This window comes from Micropterus salmoides, unplaced genomic scaffold, assembly GCF_014851395.1.
Source record: "Micropterus salmoides isolate LMB-PRFRI ecotype aquatic unplaced genomic scaffold, ASM1485139v1 Ms_hic_scaffold_3, whole genome shotgun sequence".
NCBI classification, from domain to species: domain Eukaryota; kingdom Metazoa; phylum Chordata; class Actinopteri; order Centrarchiformes; family Centrarchidae; genus Micropterus; species Micropterus salmoides.
In genome coordinates this window covers 30,020,930-30,035,051 of record NW_024042261.1, presented here as the reverse complement: position 1 = coordinate 30,035,051, position 14,122 = coordinate 30,020,930, and the positions used below count along the sequence as shown (strand labels likewise).

The following is a 14,122-nucleotide window of genomic DNA, read 5'->3' as shown; positions in this document are numbered from 1 at the left end:
CTGTAAAAAGTAAACCCTGCCTCTGGAGAGAAGAGTTTGTGTGTGGATATAAGGCCTACAGCCAACCCTGTGCGGTCAGCACTACGCAGTCAGCCAGGCCACTAGACAGCAAGCCCTGAGGTTATCGCCTGCTCAAGTGGAGCAGTGTGCCGTCCATTACCTCACTTTACTATCTTCTCATCCAGGAAAAGGGAAACAAGCTATTCATAGAGCCTCTCAGGGCTTCACGGATAGCGCTGGGTAAAGGAAATTACTGTGACATATCACATACACTATACTGCACACATATTGTAGTGTGTCTGTCAGTAATTGCTAAATAAGATGTGATGAAATCGTCGATTAAATCGTCTTGCTGATTTGTAGCATTTTGCTTGGTCAGTGTAAATGTCAAAATGAATGGCATATAAAGATGCACAGGATATAGAAACTTAACTGCAATGTTTCAAATACTTTTTAGTAAAAATTAAGTCTGACCTTAATCTTAGTTCTTTATCACTTGGCAGCTGTTTAGCACAAAGGAAGTTCATTATTTGACGTCAACATCTCTAATACAAAGAAAACAATAATATAATAGGAAAAGAATCCTATCTTAAGCTTGTTTGAATACACGAGGCAAACAGGATTCATGGTAAATGCATTAGCTATGGCTTGGGGTTAAGAGGCTGAGATAGACAGATTGTGGGCTGTACTGTACATGTGGTTAATGATAAACCAAACAAACTGGGTTAGCTCTCCTAGCCTGACAAAACAGGACTTGTTGAAACTTGGATTATGTTAACAATCGCTGGTGAGTAAAGGGAAACTGTAAAAGCCAGGCTGTTAAAATAACATCTCCAAAAGGTTGAGTTTTTAGCTTTTAAAGTGAAAATGTTACAGGGGGGAGCTAGGCAACGTAAACAAAATTAAAACCACAACTTCCTTCTTTAGAGTTTCATTAGAAATGAAATGTTAAGCTCATAACAGTTATGAGTATGGTATGACAAACATCTTGACATAATGACAACATAAATTCCAAAATGCTCTAAACTGTTCTTATATGCCTTCATGAGTCAGATTTATGCCTTATCGTTTCTTCACTCTGGAGTTTAAATGAAGCCTTGTAAAGACATTTCAGTGTTCCTGGGCCTTTTCTTTTTCTACTGACTGTCTTTCCGCAGGTTTCCATCCCGGTTGCTCCGACAACATAATTATATGTAGTTAAGCATGGGCTGCAGAGAGGGGAGTGAGAGACACCAACTAAGCGAGAAGGAGAGAGAGGGCTGGAGCACCGTGGCTTGTCATTATGGGTCTGTTTGAACCTTATACAGAATAAGCAGACCAAACTTGAGACTGAGCCAATTGTACTCTGTACTCTGGTCCTTGCGAGTCCCGCCAAGCGTCTTGTTTTTCTACATGAAAAACCCACCCCTGAAATAAACACTATATATCATCTACTACTAGGTTAAATATTTTTAGCATTCTGTGGAAAATTGTAACATTTCCAAACGCATATTTTTCTTGTATTTGTATTTCATGTAATAATTTGTATCTAAAGTTGTTTGGATAATTGAATTTAAATTGCACAGAATTCAAATTTTCATGTTGACAAACTTGGCTGGTGTTAGATACTGCAACTGTCCAACTGGACAACCACTCCATACTGCATTTCTGGAGCTAATCTCCTCTCTGATCATTTGAAGGAAGACTGTTACTCTCAATTTCATAGCAGAGCTCAAGTAATACACTATAAAATGTATATGTGTATGATCAAGAAGCCTTTAAAAGGTCCCTGATGCTCATTATTTACTACATTTTACTTAAGCTGACAATGAAAATGGAAAATATAAAAAAATAGCATTAAAAGTAGAGCAGTGCATCTGTATACTCCAGAGATCCCACTAATGCATCTTAAATCCAAAAATACACAGCAAGCAGTCCCACTCTATCTAGTCGACACCTCATACCCACAACCATTACCCTCAAAAAGCCAAGAACCTATGCCCAGCCCCACAAACACCACCCCATACTTCACACACATGCAATTCTTTCTTTCCCCATCTTGATTAGATTACAGTGAGCGGGTTGGTGACAGCCTCTGGGCATGCTAGAAAAGTGGTTGATATCTGAGCTCTTCTCTTCAGGCTTCACTCTCAACCAGTCAAGAGAGAAAAGAGATAATGTGTTTGAGGAACTGACCTCACCAACGAAAGCGGCCTTTAAATAATCATGGGAACAAATTTGTCAACACAGGTCACCATACGCAAAAAGACTAAATGTTTTAGAAAGATTATTTTCTCTTCCTACATTGAATATCCACTGACCAAATATACTAATATGTCTCAGAGCCTGCTTGTTGACCCTAGAGATGCTTAAATCCACTTTACATCAAAGCTAGCATGTCTTTGAATGCGTGTAGCAGACAATAAAATCAAGCTCTGGTGCTTCCTTGAAATAAGCGGGAAATTGCTTCATTAAAAGATGACTAAACACAGATGCAACGATTGCATTCCTTTCTATATAAAACCTCATATCTATCTCTCTGACAAAGAGCAGAAGTAGGGCCAAAACAGAAAGGACTTTGTTCTCATTGTAGCTCCTGACCACCTACCAAGGGCCCTTTAGAGAAGCACTCACCCTGGAATGATCAGGCCACTTCTCCCCCAAGGTTCCGCAGGCCTAAGGAGACCGCTGGGCCAAACACATCCTGCCCATCTCCTAAGAGATTATCCAACTCAATGAACACATTGAGCACAGAAACACTGGAGGAAACTGGAACCTGCTATTCAGCTGTATCTAAACCCAAACTCTTCCATTCACACCCACACTAGAGGTGAAGAAGAAATAGGAAGACATGCTGCACTTACTGGCTACTTCCAGTGAGGCGTTGTGGCTCACTGCCTCTCCCAGGTAGTTGCGGGCAACACAGACATAGGAACCTTCATCCGGTTTGCTCCGTCGTCCATGGACGATGCGTAGAAAGAAGAGGGAACCACTGGGTAGCAGCATGCGCTGAGAACGAGGATTGTCCCTGTCTGTTTCCACCCGCTCTCCATCCTTGTACCACTCCACTGTCGGGGTTGGCCGCCCCTCTGCTTTACAGTTGAGAGTGGCGGGCTCCCCTTTGGAAACAATCAGGTCAGATGGGTGCTCCACAATCCGGGGTGGGGTGTCTTCTTGGCGCAGACGGGATCCTGAGAATTTACAAAAACGAAAGTTTACATCTGCAGGGATTTATACCCTTTGAATGGATTTTCAAGTCCTCATTTAACTCTGTTATAATAAAATATGGTACACCGGGCCTACAGGCCTGTTGCTGGCGACTTCACCTTGCTCTGAGATATACTGTATGTCATTAGCAACTGATAGTAGGCATCTTTGAAATACCTAGCAGAAATCGCCTTACCATACAGGGTTAGTTTTCCAGTTTTCTAGTTACAGTTTGTGCTTTATGATCAGTTCCAGGAAAACAATCCTGAACTTGTTAGGATGAATAAGGTACTATATAAATTTATGACTATTGATGTTCCACAAGTATGTGTATTCACTACTTCACAAAATATACTGATGTATATGATGATATCACATTTACACATAGACAATATAATGTGTAGTGGAACATATTTTTAAGGTGCAATAATCGCTAGTGCTGATGTAAGCCATAAAGACCAAATAAGCTACCAATCTGTGAGCAAAGTCACACTCTAATTACAGTAACAGCTCCTTTAGAAAATCTTAGCACTGTTCGAGCGATGTAACTCTGTCATGTCTCAGATCAAAGAGCAACAAAGAATAAAAAAAGGCAACAGTAAACAAGAATATGCCCCACCTTTAAGGTAAAAGGAAATTAAGAGATAAAAAATAAGATATAGATGCACTGCATAGCTTAGAAACAAAGAAGGAGCAGGAGCAGAGGTTACACTATTGAAGAAAGACAACCGTGCAGCCAACAGCAGTGCCAACAGCAGTGCCAAGGGGGTGAACTCCCCAGTGCTATCTCAGGCCATTACTATTGCTCTCTTGGACCAGTCAGCTGTGGCTATCAAACCTGCTTTGCATGCAAATTAGCTTCCTGTTGTTAATTCCTGAAGGGTGGGACTTGTTCATTGTGAATGCATTGTGTGCCTTCACACAATCGTACACGCATGTGTCTGTGTAAGGCGGAGAGAGAAAGAGAGATAGAGTTTTTCCCCACTCACCATATCTCCCAGCATAGGACCTTTGGAGCCCATTCTGCACCAATTAAAGAGAGTTGGTTTAATTGGAGGCACAGGCCTGCAATTAATTTACGCAGCATCCCATGAACTTGTCACACTGCCTCATTTTTGCGCCCTCTGCCCATCCCCCCCATTATCCTAGAAATCCGGTGCCGAGGATGGATCCTGTGCTCGCCATACATTTTAGGTAAAGTCAGCATAGTAAGTGACAGCTCTGTGGAAAGATTAATCACTTCAACGCAAACGTGGTCAATGAAATATAATTAATCCAGTACCTGAACGAAGGACATCATGATCATGAGTCCTTTCAAGTATTTGCTAAACGTTTGTGTTTCAGAACAACTGGTCACAACCTGCAGTGGTTGTGTATGGCTGCAATGATATTGGGAAAAAATTACTATAATAGCCAATGAGCTACTCTTAATAAGCAATATTAGGCAAGGCTATAGGTATATCTTCACACAAGCATTTATTTCTGGATAGACTATAGTTTAAAATAATCAAATGAGATCCTGCGCTTAAGGTGGTCTAAAAACAGATGCATTTATGGATGTTTTGCTACAGACCACTCAATCCAAAATTTGCCAATAGCAACTATTCTATATGGAGCAATTAGACTAAAGCAAATCCACTGATTTGATTGATTAATTATTCAGTGGCAACAAGACAAAGTCTCACATAGACATCCATGTAATTCTACAACAATTTTGGTCCTGTAAGTCATTCTATACTCTGGGTATGAAAAACATATCTGTAGAGATGAAAGCATTTCTGAGAGACAGACAGAAACAGATTTAGAGAGAGCGGAATATAAAGCCTTCAGCAAGAATGAATTAGTTTGCTATCTGACGCTGAATACAGTGTATAAAAAATTCATATCTGTTCTTTCTGGCTATTGGTGCTGCCAGAACCACTACTAGACTAATTAACCCCCATTTGCAACTACTCCTGTCACAAGCTTTTGAATCTACAGACCATATGCTAATGAGGCCCAGTCCTTTGGACACTCAGCATACTGGAGCACAGAGTGAGCTAACACTCCTCGCTTTGCTAGCATACACAGGCCCATTACCACCATAGCATATGCACCACCACCACCCCCTTCACCAGACAAGGCAGGCTAATATGTTTTATTAAAGAGAACTTTGAAGAGCTCCGCTGCTATCTGCTCTGCCCGTTCCCTTCCTGATTTAGATAGCTCCTCTCTAATTTGAAATGGTCTGAAGTTTGGGGTTTTATGGGGGAACCATTAACTATTTAGATGTTGCCCACTGTGAGAAGAGCTGTGCAGCAGGCTGTGCTGTGTTTGATCAGTAGCTGTTTACTGTAGATGAGTACACCAGATCTTCATGATTAAGATGCAGACTGAGAATAGGGTACAGTATGTTGTTACAGGGAAGCTGGTGAGAATAAGCTGTTAAATAAATATTCAGCCGTTCATACAGAGCTCTCATAAGTTTTTTGTGTGTGATTTCTGAAAGGGTGTGTGTTTTGAGCAGTGAGTAGGTGCAAGTATGTATCAGTTACACCGTGCTATTATGCTTTCCTTGTCCCTGATTGAATTAATTGTGTATGTGTGTGTGTGTTGTGTGTATATGCTTTGCTGATCCCCTCAGACACTTTGAGTGACCCCAGTTACTTCAGCTCCATTACCCCTCACCAGGGGAAAAAGACACAGGCTGCGTAAAGGATTATTCTGTCATGACACAAACACTCCCATGACCCCCTCTACAGGTGCATGCTTTTAGAGGATGGCCAACAAGCTAACTTCACTCCTTCCCTACAGCATACACTGAAGACCATGTCTTAGACAGAAACAAGAGAGGAGCCGAGCGCACACTTTACTACTGAACCAAGCTGTTCAGTGTCTCCTTCTCACTTCGCTTTGAGTAGTCTAAACCTCCCTATATCAAAGCACTGCCCTTTCTTCTCCTCTGCTGCTTTCAGCTGCCCTCTCTCCTATTTTCTAGCCCCCCCCTTCTGCTTCCAGACAGAAAATGTGAGATGAGCTAATGCAATACACAGCCTCACCAAAGGGAAGCTGGGACTTCTACTGCAAGGATCTGATTGATCCGTGCCTGAGGCAAGATTCTCCCCCTCCCTTAACCCTCACACTTGCTGGAGCGCTGTGTTTCTTATTTCTCATTTACACACACACACACACACACACACACACACACACAAAGTTAAACTATGCTTGAGGGAGACTTTGCTTGCTGTAGAGGTAATTAAAAAAACCTACAATTCTCTGTGACTTTTCTCTCACTGCTAAAAGCAGTCTCAGTAATGAACAACAAACCGCAAGAGCCCAATAGCAAGCACACTGAATTGAACAGCCTCAGACCCATCCATACAACCACCACAAGGGTCCAGACCCAGACACTGACCTATACTCACACAGTGTCTGTATACATCCTAGGATTCATGAAGACCTCCGGGGTATTTTCCTATTCTGTTATGTGGGCTCTTGCCCCCATCCAATCATTAATAGACATGGCATGATCATGAGATTTGTGATGGTTCTCAATAATCCAAGGTCATCCGGCTGTCCATTAGATCACTTGGCATAGATTGTATATTACATTATGACTACCAGCTTCATATTGATTCATCTGTGTCTTGGGGCTAAACTTGATTTTGGCCCTGTAAATGTGATGTACTGTGAATCTATATTCCACTAGATAAGCCTGCTCTTTCAATCTGATAAAAAAAAATACTGCTACCTATCATGCAAATATATCATAACATAATGTGACCTACTGAGCAGGGCACTCATACTGCACTAGACTTCATTGAGGTGATCAAGGATGATGGGAGTCAATCAGATTGGATCTGATATCATGTCATACTAAATACATTCATGTTTTTGTAGTTAATAGTTAATTAATTAGTTAATTAATAACAGTTTTTGAATTTTTTACAGATGGGAAAGAGCGCTATTTGTCTAAGCAGCGACAGGCAAGAACACAGAACTAATCCATGACAACTGCAAGACGCGAAAGAGGTAGTTAGACTGGAGTCTGGACTTGAGTGAGAGATGTAACCCATGGTCATGTTATGGTAGTTTACAAAAATGCAACTCAGTGAGAACACAGCCATTTTATACAGGAGACAAGTATAAAATGTGGATACTGCTCATTCAACCCATGCTGGACCGTTCATATGAGACAGTTGTCAGTTGTTTGTCCCTGTTAGCAAAGACACTAGTCTGTGGTGTACTTCACTGATGAATCTGATAATTATAGAGTAACAATAGCGCAATGATCAAAGAAATTTTCTGTTTCACATCTCCATTTCTTTCCATATGCACACTCCTTCTCTCGCTTGTCCATATGTGCACTCTTCTCTGTCTCACTCTCTCTTACTGCAAGTCTGAATTGCAAGAAATAGAATAATGGATTAATATATATTATCATATGGATAAAAAAATAAAGTAAATACTCCTCCCTGCCACAAATACTTACTACACATTTAGCCAAGGGGAAATGTTATATAAGTTTAAACTTTTCTATTAACTTAGCAATACTATTGGTATGTCAAGAGCTACACTATTCATTGTGTATAACTGCATAATCACTCCCACAGTTTGTAATGGAAGATTTTCACTGAGAGCATTTATTGTCAGAGTAAATTTTTTTTTTTATTTTAACTACAAGAAAATGCTGTAAAATTTTGTTTGTGGAGCCACAAAGCTTATGTGTTTAGGAAACAGCAATCGATCTAACTACTTTGACTGATGTTATAAGGGACAACCCTGGACAACAACTTAAGACTCTGAGCAGCCTCAGGACAAGAAAAAGCCAGACAGGGTCAGCTCTATCAGAGCCAGGGTCATTTCTTAAACACAGCACTTTCGCCCTTTGCAATTAAAAGTGTATGTGTATGTACATCATGTGTACTATATTTCTATTACTAATCATTCTTAGCATAATGGATGGAGAGAGGCAGAAAGGCAGGCATAAAATCAGACAAAACAATCACCTTGCACAAATTTCAAGTTCAGGTCCAGTGATTTCCCTAATTTACCAATTTAATGTGCCTCTGTCTCTCACAGCTCTTTTCCATGGCTCCTATCTTCGCAGAGTGTGAGGAGGAGGACAGGAGCCTAGCACCTGCCCTTTACCCCAGAGCACTCACAGTGAGGCAGTTTAGTTCTTTGTCACTGTGGTCCCCAGATGTAGGGAAACAAGATAACTTGTTGACTTTCTGGAATGATAAAACAACTTTCCAATGTTTTGTCATTCAGTACATTTCTCGCCATAGAACAATGTTCCCAGCCTAGGATTGCATGTGGTTATATGAGCAATATTGTGGTAAAGTTTAATTTCCCTCATAAAGATGCTCAAGGTCACAGAAACACATAAAGACAGATGGTAAAATTGAGAGGTGTTTGAGCCATATCATCACATCCCATATCAGATGTCCAGCTGAGCAATGGCAGAGATATGGAATATGGGTCTGTGATAAGAAAGGCCAAGCACAGTAGGGCACTCCCTATCTACAGTCCCATTAATCTGTGATTAGGGGATTTAAGAGGGATTAATGGCAGAGATAAGAGCAGAGGGCGTCCCTTGGGGTAGCCAGGCAGGGAATGGAGCCACGCCTGCTGGGGACGGTGCCGGCCAATAAAGGACTGAAAGCACAAGAAAAGGCACCCTTTTCTGTTGAATTAGCGAAGATAGCAGAGAGAGAGAGGGCAGTGATAAGAGGGAGAGACGGAATCAGAGAGAAAAGGCAAGGTACCATACTCCTGCTGATCATATGACATTAGCAGGAAAGTGAAACTGAATCTTTTACCATTTCCACATCAGGAACCCACCCTATAATGCACTGCATGAATGACTTTGCCAGTTGCATCCGATCAGACCTGTTTTTAATGCTACACAAGGCTATCACTTACACTCCTAAGAGGCAGGATTAGAGCCCTGTGTGTGAGTGCCTATGGGGACCCAGAGGTGGGGAGATGGAGGGGGATGATGGATATCTTTATGGCCTCTTTCTTTCCTCATCTCTTTGTCTCCATTTTCCAAACAGAACGGGGTACGGTTACCTCGCTGATACTACGGCAGCACTTGAGAACAGATAGAAGTTTCCAAAAAACATTAACATTGTCCAAATGTGTGCTTTTTTAATCAGAGCAAACCTGAAACACACTACCTGAGAGTTTATACATAATACTGCAACCCAACACTACACTGTTTTACTGTTTATCTGTATTTGCTGTTATAGAAAGGTCTACACACTCACAGATGATTACAATGCTCCTATTAATATTTGAGTGTAATTCAAACATGATATAAAGCTCCTTTGTTACCATTAAGGCCAAGGCATTGAACAAGGTTATGGAAGTAATCAGAAAAATGTCTATAGGCTGTGGTAACTCTACAAGGTTTCAAAAACAATGTATTTATTTAATTTCAAACATTAATACGGTATGATACACAGGAAATGTATTTGGTAAGTAAGACCAATGACTCGTAAGCCACAAAATCTGATGCAGTTTTCCATAGTTTTGATAACGAGGACTAATAACAGTCTAACAATAAACTGGATAAGACTGTCAGCATCACATTGATCATCCTTATACTCACTTGTCATACAATAAACTGGTGACGAATTTGCTGACGATACCATCAGCAAGCAGCACTCACTCCTTTGCTTAGGGCTACGGGTTACCAACATAAGCTCTAGGGCTCTGGCATAATCACTGTTGCTCATCAGCATGGGATCCAACAAAGGCCTTCTAGGCCTGGAGCACCAGCCCCAGCTCCTGTCTGTGTCAGCTGGGAAACACATCCCTGGCTCTCTCCTGGCAATGCAGGCCAGGCCAGGAGTGAGACAGCCCCAGCAAAGTGCTCCTTTGGGAGGCTGGGGTCCATCCTGCACTGGGGCCCCCCATCTGGAGTTATGACAATAGCAGCAGTATTTCTATTTGTGCTCCAGGCTTTTCCCAAACATGCCTGACACATTTGGGAAACACCAGTCATGATCGCAAGTATGATAAAGGAGTGTTGATGCTCATAAAACACCTCTTAAGTCAACTGAAGACAACAGTGAATTCTTTGTTTTGTCTTTTGTCTTCATGGTGCATTCATTAATAACACAAATAAAGCTTGCCTCCCTCATTATCCATAGTAAACCCACATTGACTGTCAGCAACATAACATGAGACAAAAACTGTGAAAAGACACAATAAGGGAGGAAAATATACTACACAACAATGAATTTCCAATAGAAACCCAAGGGACACAATTGCCAAGCTCTTCCAGTGAGCATCATTAGACACAAATAAAAGTTGTCAAGACTCTGCAGAAGGCCATGAGGGCAGAACTTAGTCCTGCAGGATAAATGCATTTCCTATGCTTTATTATGTCCATTCACTGAGACAAGGAGGAAATCTGTAGTGGAATGCTTGTTAGGAAGCTGCCTGTCAAATTTTCTCTGGAGACCATGCAGGCTGATGGGCAGAGTAGGGCATATGTATGAATGTATGTCAGTCTGTCTAGTATCTATCTATCAATCTATTCACAATGTGCATGTGCTTGAATTTGAGCAGACTCGTAGACTCCTCAAGTTGACCACTGCATATTCACAGAGATGACCTAAGAAGAAAACCCGGTCCGGACTTCTCACGAAAGAACTCCGAACACCGGTGTCAAGGATGCTATTCCTTCAGCAGAGCAGAGACACCAAGAAAAGAGCTGCAATTAATATGTGCCAGGCTTTAATCCTTTATTAGGAAGCTTCTGTATGCAGCACAGTCAAGGTTTGGAGCATGGGGATTACAGAAAAAAGAAGCACAAGAGAGCACGAATGGGCAATTACTTCTTGTTTTTGTTTTTCCAGCATTGCTAGTTTTTAATGAGGTTTGACCAGTGCGTTCTCAGTGATACATGAAAGCAGCCTGCAACAGCAGGATAGGAGAAGCAGGGGTAATTGAATATGCTGGTACATTGATTTCCCAACATGGGACAGCGAGTATCTCATTGCTAACGTCTTCTTCCATGAGACTTGAAATCCTCAAGACATTAATAAATGTATTTGAACAAATCAATCTGTTTAGTATTTTGAAAAACAAATATATAGTTAAAAGCAGGGATTATAAACATGCTTTTAACATGAGTAAATGGGTACGGCTCAATTTCACACTATATTATGCAATGATTGCAGAGGAATGGAAACAGAACAGCAGGGTTAATGTAAACAAAACAGTATGCTTAATTTAATTTAAAATCTGCTGTCTGCTCAGGTTTGTGTGTCCATAACAATATGAAGCAGTGATGATGCATTCCAAGGTCACTCTCTGGACTTCTGTTCCTGTGACCAGCCATGATGGACCTGGGGTAGGTGGCAGGGAGTTGAGGAAAGTCAGGGGAGGGGCTGGTGAGCAGTGAGGAGGAAGAAGGACCAGCACACTCAGCTGGCACAGCCCAGCCACAGTGAGTATGGCATTTAGGCTCGGTGCCAAGAAAAAGAACAGCTCTGAAGCGATGCCAAAGTGAAACGGGGCAGGCATGGCCAAAAAGCACCTAATGCTTTTTAAATGTTATTTAGCTGATGGCAGTGGCTGATACAGGCGTACTGGACTCGTGTTATGTTACAGTCCCTGAGAGCAGAACCGATGACCTTATGTAGGCTATTCTAAATGTTCAGCCAAACACATTCTAAAGCAAATCTCAGACAGCTGGGTGTTGAAAGGGAATTCCAGCTAAAGCATTCAGACGAGGGTACAACGGTAATGTCTGAGTGCAGAATCTTGGCACATTTGTTTCTGGTACCCTTTAGGTTGAAAGGGTAAGCGCAGAGCACATTGCATTGGACTGTCAATGTGTGAAAGCTTTTGCATGTGTATGCATATATGTGACAGTGGTACATACACAGTAGCTGTGCATATGCGGTATTATTAAAGTGGAACGTGGCTCCCAGAGGCACAGCGTAGGTTAAGACTCAGCGGAGCCAGTTTCTCATGTGGCAAGATCTCAGAGACACCAGCATGGGCCTGCTGAGTGGGGCATGGCCTAGGTCCAGCCAAATGGAACACAAATCGCCCCAAACTGTTCAAAACCTGGCCTGGAAAAACGAGAGCATGCCATTCGATGCACAGTAAATATTTGGTCAAAATTAATGAAGGGGTGAAATCTGCCAAGAAGCCTTTTTCTAGACATCCACAGAGGGGAGACTGTGCCCAGTCTGGCATTAAAATTAAATTTCCTTCTGCAGACAACTGCTCACTGGCCTGTCTGCTTTCCAGCACCCACTTAACCACGTCCTCTCCTCAAAACACACACCAACCTTCCAGGTACACAGTGTATCTAACCAAATACTGTTTTCTTTTTATGCTATAACCAAGTTTGGAGTTGGGCTCATCATAAATGTATACCATTTCCCATCTGTCAATTTTCTACACCTGACAGTAGAAATACTGACAGTAGAAATACTGTCAGACATCTGAATAAAATTAAAAAACTGTTTTCCTCCAGAGCTGGAACAGAGGGGGAATCAGATCTGCAGAAGACAGCTGTGATGACAAATGCAAGAGATGAAATATCCCTATCACCAACAGCCTTTCAAACTGTTTTGTAAGTGGAAATAACCATCCTGAGGATATGTCTTTTTTCCACTGACACTGAATTGATGTTCCCAACTTCTCCCTTAAAAAGTGATCATTGAGTCCCCCAAATCCATCATTTGCGCTTAAATAATACTAAAAACAAATAGAACAAGAGTGCAAATAAAATATACAGCCCATGTATGCGATGGGTGTCTGAATAAAAAGCAAATGTGAAGAAAGGAGGCTTAAGCTCAGCTCAAGTCAAAAGGTAAAGAAAATGCTTGGAATAATTTTGGCTTTGGATACCCAAAAAGAGGAAGTTAAATGCACTTCCAGAGGGTGAAAGGTGGAGACAAAAGTGAATAGTATGCTCTGAGTGAAGGATAAACACCAGCTGTCAAGACTGAATGCCAGAAAGAATCCCAACAGTCAAGTAGGACAGATATTATTACAGAGCACCTTCACACATTTTGCAACAATGTGTTCTGAGCCAAAAACTGTGAGATACTGAAGCCAAGTGCATGTTGGGAAGGTGGAGGTGAGACTTTATAATAGCAATAATTTCAACAATGAAGCTTCCGATTAAGACTTGGTGACAGACATGCAGCCAAATACAAAAGCAATCTTGTACTGAAGAACCTATCTCTCACCCAGTGACTACAATTGTTATTCAATTAGAGCTTTCATTGTACAAAGCGAGGCGAAGGGACATGGGAGGGAGAGAGAGTGACTGCAGAAGTGGGAGGATTGTACAGTGGAAGGGGACTGAAATGGTGAATGGGAGGACTGATAAACAGCCCTGGAAGTCTTTCAAAATTGAAAAGTATAGTTTAAAAGCTTTTTGAAAAGGTGAAAACCCCAAGGCTTCAGTATGTCAAGTCAAAAGGGTCACTCCTGTTAAAAGGGTTCAATAATGTTTGCAACTTTTTACACACAGAAAGTGGCACCATACACATATCTACAGTAAAAAAAAATCATTTGGATTATTGTGTTCATTTCAATGGTCACATCAGATTTAAGAAAAAATGTCACCAATTTGCAGAAAGTAGGTAAGCCTGATAATAGATCAGGATTAGAGTTAATCTCCCAACTCAAAGCGACTGTGCATTTACATGTTGGAAATTCACCCAGTTATTTGAATCCTCCTCACCATGGTTACAACTGAATGGTGGGAGCGACTCCAAAAGCAGTCCTATAATAGGGAATTTCAAGGTCACCTTCTCATTAATTATGTTTTCCAGGACTTCCTCTTAAATAGAGCGCACCCCTCCTACTTTTATCACTGTCTTTATGTGACAGAATTAGGCCCCAGGAACTCAAACATAATGTTACTGATGTAGCTCTGGATAAGAGTGGCTTATAAACATGAATCTTCCGA

At 41.4% G+C, this 14,122-nt stretch overlaps 1 protein-coding gene across 3 annotated transcripts in view; it reads right to left on the bottom strand.

Annotated features, from left to right (window-relative positions):
* robo1 (roundabout, axon guidance receptor, homolog 1 (Drosophila)) overlaps nt 1–14,122 on the bottom strand; it is a 200,482-nt gene that overhangs the window by 108,538 nt on the left and 77,822 nt on the right. For all 3 annotated transcript variants that reach the window (XM_038692247.1, XM_038692245.1, XM_038692246.1), the window contains one exon: nt 2,844–3,170. In XM_038692247.1, the coding sequence (XP_038548175.1) occupies nt 2,844–3,170 (327 nt within the window). The remainder of the gene's footprint in view (nt 1–2,843; nt 3,171–14,122) is intronic.